Here is a 13,870-nt window from a genome sequence, read left to right on the forward strand (position 1 = left end):
GAGGAGGCCATTCAGCCCCTCTAGCCTGTTCCGCCATACAATTCGATCATGGCTGATCTGTACCTCAACTCCATTCACCCGCCTTTGACTCATATCCCTCGATACCCTTAACCAACAAAACATCTATCAATCTCAGACTTTGCCAAGAATATTTTCTTAGCAACTAATAACATTTGCCCTCTCTGCGGCCCCCCACCATTGAATCAATCTCACTTCCTCTCAGCTACCAATTGAGTTTAAAGACAGGGGGATTAAATCAGCTCCCACACATGACAAGCCCAAGGCAACTCGAGCTCCTGCTCCCAGCTGACAACAAGACAACTCATGCTCTTTCATCTGACAAACCAATGATTTGGATCATCTTGTAAGACACAGAGAATACAATAATGATTTAAACATTGGTGAGCCCTTCAGAGCCTTTGTTCTCTTGGGCTAATCATGAGCTGTGATAATTTCGAGAGATGTCTCTTGTGAAGCTATTTTTTTGAGGTGGGGGGAGGCAATAGTTGAATTAATTGCACCGTATCTTTGCTGGGGGGAGGGTTTGTATCTTATTTTTGCGATTGAAAATGTCATTAATGGCCCCCGCCCCATGGCTTAGTAACAGGAGAAGGCCATTCAGCCCCTCTAGCCTGTTCCGCCATACAATTCAATCATGGCTGATCTGTACCTCAACTCCATTTACCCTCCTTCGACTCAATTCCCTCGATACCCTTAACCAACAAAATTCTATCGATCTCAGTATTAAAAGCTCCAATTGACCCCCAGCACCCACAGCCTTTTGGGGGAGAGAGTTCCAGATTTCCACTCCCCTCTGTGTGAAAAAGTGCTTCCTGATTTCACCCCTGAATGGCTTGGCTCCAATTTTAAGATTATGCCCCCCGTGTTCTGGACTCCCGCCAGCAGAGGAAATAGAATCTTTTTATCTACCCTTTCAAATCCTTTTATCAAACACTCCCAGGGCAGGTACAGCACGGGTTAGATACAGAGTAAAGCTCCCTCTACACTGTCCCATCAAACACTCCCAGGGCAGGTACAGCACGGGTTAGATACAGAGTAAAGCTCCCTCTACTCTGTCCCATCAAACACTCCCAGGGCAGGTACAGCATGGGTTAGATACAGAGTAAAGCTCCCTCTACACTGTCCCATCAAACACTCCCAGGGCAGGTACAGCACGGGTTAGATACAGAGTAAAGCTCCCTCTACACTGTCCCATCAAACACTCCCAGGGCAGGTACAGCACGGGTTAGATACAGAGTAAAGCTCCCTCTACACTGTCCCATCAAACACTCCCAGGGCAGGTACAGCACGGGTTAGATACAGAGTAAAGCTCCCTCTACACTGTCCCATCAAACACTCCCAGGGCAGGTACAGCACGGGTTAGATACAGAGTAAAGCTCCCTCTACACTGTCCCATCAAACACTCCCAGGGCAGGTACAGCACGGGTTAGATACAGAATAAAGCTCCCTCTACACTGTCCCATCAAACACTCCCAGGGCACGTACAGCACGGGTTAGATACAGAGTAAAGCTCCCTCTACACTGTCCCATCAAACACTCCCAGGGCACGTACAGCACGGGTTAGATACAGAGTAAAGCTCCCTCTACACTGTCCCATCAAACACTCCCAGGGCACGTACAGCACGGGTTAGAATCAGAGTAAAGCTCCATTAGATCACTCCTCAATCTTCTAAACTCAAGGAAACACAAGCCAAGCTACTTGATTGTGTGACTTTGGCAGTTGAATAGCCTGCTCAGTTATTGTCTAGGCCCCCACATGAATAATTGCCACTTGAGGGGAGGTACTGGGGATTGCCCAGTGCTTGTGCAACTGTAGCCAAACTAATATGGTGTCAGCAGTGGCTCAGCGGGTAGCCCTCTTGCCTTTGAGCTAGAAGGTGGTAGGTTCAAATCCTACTCCGGGGACTTCAGCCTATACCACTGGCCGACACTCCTGGTGCCAGTACTGAGGGAGCGCTGCGCTGCGCTGTTGGAGCTCCCATTTTGGCCTTAATATTACCGGCGAGCTGCAGGCACTTGTCTGGCCTCCAGAGGCAGTTCCTCAGTTTCATTGAGACCCCAATTGGAGACGGCTGCCATGCCTGTAGTGGCCCCTCGAGCCTTTTCCAACATTCAATAAGATCATGGCTGATCTTCGACCTCAACTCCCCTTTCCCGCCTGATCCCCATGTCCCTTGATTCCCTTAGAGTCCAAAAATCTATCGATCTCAGTCTTGAATATACTCAACGACTCAGTATCCACAGCCCTCTGGGGTAGAGAATTCCAAAGATTCACAACCCTCTGAGTGAAGAAATTCCTCCTCATCTCAGTCCTAAATGGCCGAACCCTTATCCTGAGACAATGCCCCCCCCCTAGTTCTAGACTCTCCAGCCAGGGGAAACAGCCTCTCAGCCTCTACCCTGTCAAGCTCCCACAGAATGTTATGTTTTCATGAGATCACCTCTCATTCTTCTAAATTCCAGCGAGTATAGGCCCATTCTACTCAATCTCTCTGGCTGACACCACTAGTCACAAATGATTAAACCTCTGCTTTTAGCATTGAATGAATTTCTTCAATTCCAATATAAAAGCGTTCATTCCAGTTCATCTGCGGGAAACTCAGAATCCCGGGTGAAATGCATGATCAGCTTCCCATTGCCATCCTGACACTGTGAAACTGATTTGAGTAACTCGATGAGATTCACTCTTTCCCACACCGAGGTCTGAATGCGCTGCTTTTCCCCGTCTTATCAGTTCACTCGGTCACCCAGCTGCACTAACAACGCTATTCTCTTGCAAGTCACAACAACTTGCATTTATATAGTGCCTTTAACATAGTAAAACGTCCCAAGGTGCATTTTCAAACAAAATTTGACACCGAGCCACATAAGGAGATATTAGGACAGGTGACCAAACGCTTGGCCTAAGAGGTAGGTTTTAAGGAGCGTCTTAAAGGGGGAGAGAGAGGTGGAGAGGTTTAGGGAGGGAATTCCAGAGCTGAGGACCGAGACAGCTGAAGGCATGGCCGCCAATGGTGGAGCGATGAAAATCGGGGATGCGCAAGAGGCCAGAATTGGAGGAGCGCAGAGATCTCGGAGGGTTGTAGGGCTGGAGGAGGTTACAGAGATAGGGAGGGGCGAGGCCATGGAGACATTTAAAAACAAGGATGAGAATTTTAAATTTGAGACGTTCCCGGACCAGGAGCCAATGTAGCTCTGTGCACAAGCTCTCGTGTGCCCAGTGGATTGTGATAGCTGGGATAGCAGGATGATTTAAACCAAAAATAATACTGTACCGTCAAAAATCAGATTGTGCCATCCCTGATATGTACTGCAGTCGGAAGTATAGTAGTTATGTTACGGGTACGATAGTGCAGCAGTTACTTTACTGGACTAGTGATCTAACAGGCTTGGACTAATGATCCAGAGAGTTGAAATCCCACTGTGGCAGTTTGAAAATTTGAATGCAGTTTTAAAAAAAAATCTGGAAATTTAAAAAAAGCTGGTCTCAGTAAAAGTGACCATGAAGCTGTCGGATTGTCGTTAAAAAAACTCAACAGGTTCACTCAAGTCCTTTTAGGGAAGGAAACCTGCTGTTCTTACCCGGTCTGGGCCTATACGTGACTCCAGTCCCACACCAACGTGGTTGTCTCTTAACTGCCCTCCGAAGTGGCCCAACAAGTTTCTCAGTTCTATCAAACTGCTACAAAGAATGTAGATTGCAGCGTTTGAAGAAGAAGAAGGCCATCCACCACCTTCTCAGGGCGACTAGGCATCGACCTTGGACCCTCAAAGATTAGAGAAGATTTAAATGTGTGACCTTACCATATGCCACTCACTAATAATTATTGAGTCCTTTTATCAAAAACCTTCCATTGCGACTTTTCTTGTCAAATGAAACATGACATCGTAGGACAAAAGGTCACAGACATCATCACTGGAATAGTCTGCTGAGATCAGGCCATGAGGGATCATTTTGGGAGGGAGGAGCGTGAATTGGAGAAACGGACACGGAGGGCAGCGTGACCAATTCACGACGCTGCTGAATTTTCCGGGCGTCGAAATCAATAAACAGAAAATCAGGAGCGTCCGGTTACCCGAGCCACACCTCCATCCGGAAAGATTCCGTGGCCTCGGCCTCACGAGAAGCTTCCCTCGGACTCACCCCTCGATTGGCAAGTCAGTGAGAAAGACGGGGTAAAGTGCTCCCCTTTCCTGGCTTTCCTACCCATCCCAGAGAATCCGATTTGTTACTGGCACGTTGCCCACATACCCGCATCCCCCTCCCACTCCACTTTCCAACCGCTGCCAAGTAAAGCCTAAGGCCTCCCAGTTGAGAGTTCGGCCCTCTGACATTGTAGGTAGCCGGCTGCCCTTTGACTTATACCTTTCTCACTTTGACTATTTTCCCAACTGATGTGGGTTTAACTTGAAAAGTGGTAGGGCTGACATACACCCCACTTCCCCATTCATTACAGCAATATTAATAAGCGTTAAAACAATAGTATTATTTACGTTTAGTAAATTATTGAACCGACGCCATTCACGGGTATAATACTTGACCTCTTTTCAAAAGATTGGTCTCAAATCCCTGTACAGCTCATAACCTAAATTAACTATTAATTTTCATTCTGAATGCCATCTCATAGGACCCCCAAAGAGCCCACGATCTTGTACTAAGGTGTGAAGAGGGTATGTATTCTCCCAGCGAGCTGTCGCACAAGAAGCAGGTGCATCCATACATCCAAAGGTCAATGTTTCCTCATTAAATGATTCTGCCCCAGTTGGATGGCCTACACTGACAGCGTTTTCAAAAGGCTTTTATCTGAAGACGTAAAATCTGCATGACCTTCCCTTTAACATACGCCAGCATCAACACAAACCTGTGGAAAAGGGGGGACTTTGAGGTGTCCTATTTGAAGTTTCGAAGGGAATTGGCGTAGCCGATCCAGGCAAATTGCTCGTAGTGGCAAAATGAAATACCTGGGAGACACGTTAATAATTAGGAAGTTAAGACAAGAAAGGGAAGTCAGACAAACCTTTTTCACCTAAAGGGCAATAAAAGTTATGGAATAACTTACCAGGGAAGGCCAATGAAGTAAAACATAGAATCTTACGGCACAAAAAAAGGCCTTTCAACCCGTCATGCCTGTGCCGACACTCTGAAAGAGTCAGCCAATTCGTCTCACTCCCCCTGCTCTTTCCCCATGGCCGCTGAAAACTTTCCCTTTTCAAGTATTTATCCAATTCCCTTTTGAAAGTTACTATTGAATCTGCTTCCACCGCCCTTTCAGGCAGCGCGTTCCAGATCATAACAACTCGCTGCGTAAAAAATTTCTCCTCATCTCACCCCCTGCTCCCTGGCCTTTTTTGCCACTTATCTTAAATCTGTCTCCTCTGGTTACCGACCCTCCTGCCAGTGGAAACAGTTTCTCCTTATTTACTCTATCAAAACCCTTCATGAATTTGAACACCTCTATTAAATCTCCCTTCTCCGTTCTAAGGAGAACAATCCCAGCTTCTCCAGTCTCTCCACATAACTGAAGTCCCTCATCCCCGGTACCATTCTGGTAAATCTCCTCTGCACCCTCTCCAAGGCCTTGACATCCTTAGGGAATCAGAGATGTTAAATGTTAATCTCCAAGAATGCCAGGAATTATTTATGGTGAATTTTTTTTTTAAGAGAGTGCTGATAGACAATATCCTGCCCAGGTACCCCTTCCACCAGACTTCTCATTTAAGATCCAAAAACTGCAGATAGATTCGAATAATTGGCTCTGAACGTTGAAAAGGACAGCTGACGTATCCTAAAGGGGAAGTTGCTGCAGGTTCGTAAGTGGTCCTGTTTAGGCCCACAGCGATAAAGATAAGTTATCATGTTCTATATCACGGTTACACCAATGCAGCTCACATGTTTACTTCAATCATCATGGTAACGGTGACACGAAGGAAGACGCAAGTGGTTCAGAATGTTAGGTGGCTGAGTGGGTGCCTTGTTTCTTCTTATTATTTAATAGAGAATGCATTATGCTGACCTACTAGAGTGAAGGACCCCTATTAATCCTCCATATTGGGGTGTGTTATAACGGTTGTTTCCTGTCACAGATTAAGAGATAAACTGAATTCAGATCTTAATTGCTTTTAAAATAACTCCCCTGCATTGAGTTTTCAATGTATGATTGGCAATAGAACTTTTAAACACCATTTTAACCCAAACGTTCATGTACTGGGACATTGATAATAACGAAACACTGCTTACACACTTCAATATGGTCGCTGGAGAGTCTGGATCTTGCCTGAAAATAGACCATATTTTGGAATCGCACGTTGTAAGTGAAGGACCAATTCCTGGCCTAAATTTACATATTGCAAACCAAGAATTTATTGTGGGGGTGGGGAGGGGTGATGGTAAACCTTAAAAATGTAAAACTTGACAGTTTTGTCAACCAAATTTCATCTTGATACAAGCATGTCCAATTTTATGCCTGAAGAACGAAATATGGTCATATTAATCATGGAATTTTGATAGTCACTGGCTAGTGGGGTTAGCTTCGTGTTATGTTTCAGATCTTAATATGAAAGCTCAGGAGCTTTCAACAGTTTCTAAAAGCACAGAGGTTGAAAGTTCCGCTGGTCCCAGATCCAGGGCCGAATCGTTAAATCAGCAACATCGATCCAAAAAAAAACACCCAACAAAACAAGAATGGAAAATTGCGGCCTTGCAATTATGGTACTTGATTTCTACTGGTGGAGCTGGTTAGTGTGTCTCTGCGCAGATTGTCAGTGACCTCTAGTGTTAGTTGTCAAATGCGACTGCCGTCAAGAATTAAGACCCGTTAGATTTATTTCTACCAATGCGACCTCTCACCAGGTTCCAAGCACCGGTGAGATCCCCAAAAAGAGTAATTTAACCTCTGTAATTAGTGGGTCATGCTGAATGAGTTTGCTGCGCACTGTGAAACACAAAGTCATTCTTTTTTCCTGTGGAGGTCATAAGCAGTAGCAGAGTATGAAACCGACTGAAAAGAGTCCTGTCCAATTGTCCTCAGTAGAAGAATGGGCCATGGGATATGTTCAGTGTGATACTTTCTGCAGTTTTCTGCTTCATTTTCCTTGCCGGGTGCATTCTTTATTTATTTCCCGTGAGGGATTCCTATCTCTATCTAGCTTCCTTCAGCAAAGACGGCATGGTAGTCAAGGTTACGGACTTGACTGACACCTTTAGCATCACCTTTCCCCAACTGGCCAAGAGGAGACTTGCGTTAATTAATCCCCCCCCACCCCCCCCCAACTCTGCCTCATCAAAGTCACCCCATTGCATTTTCTGCTTTCTGAATGGTTCCATACTGCACCATTCTCATCAGTACCGTACTGGGCCATGCTATACCACTTCCATGCTCTCATACCGGGTGCCTGTCTAAGCCATACTGTACCATTCTTATTGTCTCACTGATGCTTTACTATTTCAGTTTCCACATGGCATATCATTACAATCTATTACCAGAAATGTTCCAAGGGATTGCCCAATGGTTACTAGGTTAGAGGGTCAGAATTCCATGACAAGGATGTCTCAGAACTGATCCAGTAGTTAGTAATCCAGAGGTAGGACATCTAGGACAGGTGTCATGATTGACCAGTAGATATTACGCTAGAAGTTGATTCTCCCATCTAGGAGAGGTGTCAGGGTTTACTAATAGATGGTAGGTGGAGTATAGGACTCCATCTCGGAGAAATTGGTTCCAATCCCAACTTGAAGTGACATCCGCTTTCAGGCTTCCCCCAGATGATCTTAACGATTCTCTCCGGGTGGAGGGAACTCTGACTCCTCAAATGTGCCTCCTGGAGAGTCAACCAAGGAGCCATATTGAGTATGTTCTTGGCAATAAATGCGAAGCCCCGCCCTCTATCAGAAAAGGTTGTATGCCTCTAACTTTGGGACTGAGGGGAGGGACACTAAGAAAATAAAATTCAAAAGAAGTAAAGAAAAAACCCTTGACGTTCTATCAGTAGTTTTGTTGATCATATGTATGTGCTTTTTCTGTATAGGAGAAAATGCAGTGCTGTTATGTGAGCATGAATGCATGAACTAGAAGATGACTGATGTTGCCATGACCGACTCTGAGACATCTTAACTCCCTGGTAGAAGTTTCCTTCTCAGTTGCCCATGGACATCAGAATTTGTTCAGTGAGTCCTTTCTCTGGCCAAGGAGCTTAGGGGCTGATTGTAGTTCCAAGGGGTTGGTAGCGGGGTCATTTTTTTTTGTTTGCTCCTCCTCCCAAACATGATGTTGCATAGGCATTATCCACGTGACAGGACATGTGAGACACAAAGACAGAATCAGCAAAGTGTAATCCACCCCCAGAGACACAGGGTGTAAACTGCAGGAGTTGTCCACACTTATCAGATCACGTGACGTTGGAGTGAGGGTAGAAAGGAAGTGAACGGAACAGAAGCATATGGATCATCCACGAAACTCCAGAGGAGGAAAACTTGTCAAATCTCTCTCAGAGCACCTGGTAGTTCAGAGAAATTCTTGTTACATACAAGGATAGCGGTGTTTTTACTCAAGTGGGTTAGGTGGTATCATCAATTGGAATACTGTCCTTTAGTTTCAGAATCTGGGTTGAGTCCAGCCCAGAATAATGGGATGAAAATCAGCTCTTTAGATAGAGAAAGGAATAGAAGGATTTGCTGATAGCATTAGATGAAGAGGGGTGGGAGGAGGCTCACTTGAAGCTTAAACATCAGCATAGACCAGTTGGGCTGAATGGCCTGTTTCTGTGTTGTACATTCTATGCAATTCTATGTAAAAAAAAAAATGGTCCTACATGAAATGAGTTTGGGACAATCTCAACCTAACGGGTGTGAGTCAACAACACAAACCATCTGTAATTCCCCCCAATGGCACAAAACTCAGTCTTACAGAGAGACTTCAAAAAGATGGTTGAGAAAGGAAAGGTGTTACTACGATGCAGTAGGGACGCTCTTCTGAGATTGGGGTTAAGGCACACTGTTGAGTAACAGTAAAGGGAGCTTCAGTCCAACCTGGCAATGCTCGATGGGGCAATGAAGAAGGAGCTTTACTCTGCATTTGACTCATAATGTACCTGACCTGGGAGTACTCGATGGGGCAGTGTAGAGAGAACTTTACCCTGCGTCTAACGCATGACGTACCTGACCTGGGAGTGCTCGATGGGGCAGTGTAGAGAGAACTTTACCCCGCGTCTAACGCATGATGTACCTGACCTGAGAGTGCTTGACGGGACAGTTTAGAGGGAGCTTTGCTCTGAATTTAACCAATGGTGTGTCTGTCTTGGGACTGCTTGATGTGGACACAAATGAAAAAAGTGTTGAAATACTCCATTCCCCAAAACCAATATCTCTCACACTGATAAGAACAAATTCACAAATATGAATTCTTTACCCACCACATTCTGCCTTTTTGTGACTGTCGTGCTGTCTCAGTGAACGGTCACTGCTACTACAAAAATAGTGAACAGGAAGTATATTTGGTGGGTCTGGATCGACCATAACAGTTTTCTCCTCACCACCCCTGCTCCCCCCTCCCCCCCTGCTCCTTCTAAAGTGAAATGTTCCTCTCTTCCATAATACTATTTGTTAGGTACTAAGGAGGCTCGTGATCCAGGTGGGTTTGGATATGGACCAAGGCTGCAAATTAAAACATTCGACCCTTTTTGAGTTGGGAGTTCCTAGCATTCGATCCTCCCCATCCCCCTCCCCTCCCTCAATCTGCTGGGCCAGTGAGGTGAACTGAATGTTGAAAGGAAATTTAAATCATTAGCTGCCTTGACATTCATGTGGTAGGTCAGAAAATGGGACTCGCTTCCAGGCTGGACTTTGGACTTAGATTAGTGGTGAGCGTAGAGTTCGATTTTAGTGATCAAGGAAGGACACTAACTGGCCTGGAGTTTAGAATCAGCTAGAAAGCCAGAGATTGGAGATATTTTCCGTGAGAAAGACCCATTCTAAAAGAATCTACCGAGCAGTGACGAGCGATGGTTCTGATTTTCCGTTGCGCTGCCGTGCGGGCGCACGCGTAGACTTGTCCCAGAGAGTTACCCTTGTCTCGGAGTCGAGATCACTCATTCATTATTTTAGTAACCATGCGAAAAATACTTTCTTCCCTTCTTTCTTGAAATCCAAGGTTATGAAAAGTCGAGGAGCCTAAACAACATTGCTGGCATGAGTGGGAATGCGCTACGATTGTCTCCTGTCACCTCGCCATTCAACTCGCCCTGCCCACTGAGGCGACCTCAGTCACCCATCCCATCCGTCTTGTAGCATGGACGCAAAAGAGTGGGAAATATTTTTTTAGAGAAATATATATATGTGTGTGTATGTATCTATATCTATATATATATATATATAGATGTTATATAGGTATATATATATATTTATGTATATCTAGGACAATTAAAATCATTTAAGAAAGAATACAAAACAAAAGAGAGCATTGCTTGGACAATAGGCTGCATATACCAAAATGACTGATGAAGGATCTGCTGGCTACTGATCAAAGGAAAAATAAGCTGGTTAAATTTGTGCCAAGGCAGTGGCTTATTCAAGGAAAAGACTGCCCCATCCCCCTCTCCTCCTCCCTTTCCCCCCACCCCCCCCCACCAAAACATGGACAGCAAGGTGGAATTTTCCTGTATTTTAAAAAAAAGGACAAGATTATTTCGCCCTTCCCCCCCCAACCAACTCCACCCACCCCCCCCCCCCCCCCCCTCAAAGAGTTGAGAAAATCAAACAAAAAAACACCCCGGAAATTTGACACGCACGGAGCAATGAATCTTTCCGTAGGGAAGCTGCAGATTATTCCAGACTGCTGTGTATTCTCTGTCGTGACTCTTGTTTAAATAAAAAAAAAAGTGTACACTCAGGATATACGAGCCGTACGGACACAAAAAAAAAACACACACAAAGTGGGAAACCAGTGGAAATGACTTTCTGATCCAGAGTGCAGTGGGACTTCTCTTCCCCCCGCTCCCCCTTCTCCCCTTCCCTTTCTCCCCCATTCTTATGCATGGAACTCCATTGCAAGCAATAAGCAAATGAATAAGTTTGCCTTGGTGCATGTTGAACAATTTAAAACAAAAACAAAACAAAAAAAAATTGTTTCTTTTTTTTTTAAAGAAAAAACTATGTTCTGTCTGAAGTGGAGTGTTCAGCCTCGACTGCTGCATGCCTGTTATGCAAGAGCGAGGTGAGATCAAAGCTATCCCTGAGCCATTTTTTGCTCTCTTCTCTACTCACAGATAATTATAAGGACAGTCCAGTGATTTCTAGATACATGCAACTGGAGGCCGTCACGGTCAACTAGTGACCCCCATCCCACTTCCTCTTCCAACACTTCTTTCCCCGCCTGCTCATCCCCTCGGCTTCCACCTCCTCTAGCACCTCTCCCTCCTTCTCTTCCATTATCCCTTCTATCCCCTCGGCTTCCACCTCCTCTAGCACCTCTCCTTCCTTCTCTTCCATTATCCCTTCTATCCCCTCTTCTTCCACCTCCTCTAGCACCTCTCCCTCCTTCTCTTCCATTATCCCTTCTATCCCCTCTTCTTCCACCTCCTCTAGCACCTCTCCTTCCTTCTCTTCCATTATCCCCTCTATCCCCTCTTCTTCCACCTCCTCTAGCACCTCTCCTTCCTTCTCTTCCATTATCCCTTCTATCCCCTCTTCTTCCACCTCCTCTAGCACCTCTCCTTCCTTCTCTTCCATTATCCCTTCTATCCCCTCTTCTTCCACCTCCTCTAGCACCTCTCCTTCCTTCTCTTCCATTATCCCTTCTATCCCCTCTTCTTCCACCTCCTCTAGCACCTCTCCTTCCTTCTCTTCCATTATCCCTTCTATCCCCTCTTCTTCCACCTCCTCTAGCACCTCTCCTTCCTTCTCTTCCATTATCCCTTCTATCCCCTCTTCTTCCACCTCCTCTAGCACCTCTCTTTCCTTCTCTTCCATTATCCCTTCTATCCCCTCTTTCCCCTCTTCTTCCACCTCCTCTAGCACCTCTCCCTGCTCCTCTTTCATCAGCTGTCCTATCAATTCTACTGCCCCATGACCTTTTCGTCCTTCTCCTCTAACACCTCTTCATCCTTCCCCCCCTCTTCTGCCACCACCTTCTTCTCCTTTTCCTCCTTACTTGCTTCCTCCCTCCTTCCTTCTCTGCCAAAACCTTGCTTGCTTCCTCCCCCTCTTCCCCTTCCGTCCATTCCTCCTCCTCCCCCTTTCCTGCTCATCTCGTTTGCTCCCTCTTCACTTTCGAGCAGGAGAACTCTTTAAAAAAAACAACAACAAAAAAAAGCCCCTACAAACCCCACCCCCCCCACAAAAACCTGACTTGCTGATGACAGCGTTGAAGAGGCAAAAGAACGAAGACAAACAACGAGCAACATGGGATTTGTTGTGATAATCATCCAACAGAGGACGAAGAGGACAGATAAAAAGTGCAACAATTGTGGTAGAACGGGGAAAAAAGACTGGAGTAATAGTTCGTGAAACGAGTGGGGGGAAATCGAAAAAAAATATTATATATATTTAAAAGGTGCATTTTTCTCAGCCTCCGCATGACTTTGCATGATGTACTGTAAGGATTATATTTAATGTCATATGCAAAAAAAATTATATTTTCCTTCCAGATTGCAAAACTCGATGAAAAATACATGAAAAAAAAACAAAAAAAAAAAAGAATTTAGCCAATCGTATAAAACAGTATTATTGAAAGTATGCAGCACTTTTTTTTCTATTTTTTAATCAGAATTAATATTAAAAGGCGTGTATATACGAAAGGTGCCATTACTCGGTCATATTGACCGTTTTTTTCCCCTGTCTTTCTCTCTCTCTCTCTCTCTCTCCGTCTTTGTCTTGCTCTATCCCTCTCTCTGGCACGCTAATTAAGTAAATGGAGAGTTAAAAGATTCGTTAAGTGTTACGTTGCAGATCCCGGTGATGGCTGGATTGGGAGCATGGGCTGCCTCTCTTTCCCAAAAGCTTCCCAGCTTAGAGCCAGCGGAGCTTCCCAGTGGGACTGTTGGCTCCCCATCCTGCAGCCAGCCAAAGTTCACACAAAGCAGGCGCATAGTCCAAGTCGCCATTGCGCTGGACCGCTAAAGGAGATGTCGAAATGATAAGAAAGTCGGAAACACGATTTGCTGGACCCCCCCCCCCCCGGCCATTCCCGCAAATCCTACGGCCTTTGGGCACGATGGGGCTGCGAAGGGTTGGGGGCTTTCTAGTTCGACTGATAAGGTTCAGGCTGAGAGCACCTGGAGATAGAAGTTGCCGCTCTGCTTGCCAGATCTCCTGTCCGTGGGCTGATCAGGGTCCACGGGGGCAGGAGTCACTGAAAGAAGTTCATTCTTGTCAGGCCGTTGCAGCTCAGGAGCCTCCGATGTTCCACTGGCTGAGGGCGTTAGAGGTCCCTATTTCTATTGGCTCCAAATTGCTGAGGGTCTCTTTGCTTTGTTGGGATGCTTCGCTGACTGCAGATTGCTATTGCTGTTTGGGTCCAGAGTCTCTCAGTGTGACTGAGAACCCTCACTGTTCCATTAGCTAAGTGTGGAGACAACAAGTTTTTTGGTTGTAATGCCAGTTCATTCTTTGAGGGATCAGAACTGTCAGATGTATCTCAGGTCAATAACTTGGCGTTTCCCCTTCCCCTCCTGCCCTATTTTGCTAACTTATAACCTTCAATGCTAATATCTGAGTATTAAAAGCTGCAGGATTTCGTAATTGAAATCAAACGCTCTGCACTGTACAGTGCAATAAAGCCTCTATCACTGTGCTGTTATATACCCACACTTTATAAACGAGAACTGAACACCTCATAGTCCTGATACTTAACAGGCA

General features: G+C 45.5%; 1 protein-coding gene across 6 annotated transcripts in view; it reads left to right on the plus strand.

Annotated features, from left to right (window-relative positions):
- The window catches only part of LOC137305332 (voltage-gated potassium channel KCNC1-like), a 59,492-nt gene extending 49,172 nt beyond the window's left edge, over positions 1-10,320 (plus strand). For 4 of the 6 annotated variants that reach the window (XM_067974174.1, XM_067974173.1, XM_067974170.1 and 1 more), the window contains one exon: positions 10,167-10,320. In XM_067974174.1, the coding sequence (XP_067830275.1) occupies positions 10,167-10,303 (137 nt within the window). In that variant the 3' untranslated portion in view covers positions 10,304-10,320. Of the gene's footprint in view, positions 1-4,086; positions 4,093-6,625; positions 6,634-10,166 lie in introns of all 6 variants that reach the window. The other 2 variants (XM_067974171.1, XM_067974172.1) reach the window with 2 other exon arrangements.
- Positions 10,321-13,870: the final 3,550 nt, after the last annotated feature.

The sequence above is a fragment of the Heptranchias perlo genome, chromosome 40 (genome assembly GCF_035084215.1).
Source record: "Heptranchias perlo isolate sHepPer1 chromosome 40, sHepPer1.hap1, whole genome shotgun sequence".
Lineage (NCBI taxonomy): Eukaryota > Metazoa > Chordata > Chondrichthyes > Hexanchiformes > Hexanchidae > Heptranchias > Heptranchias perlo.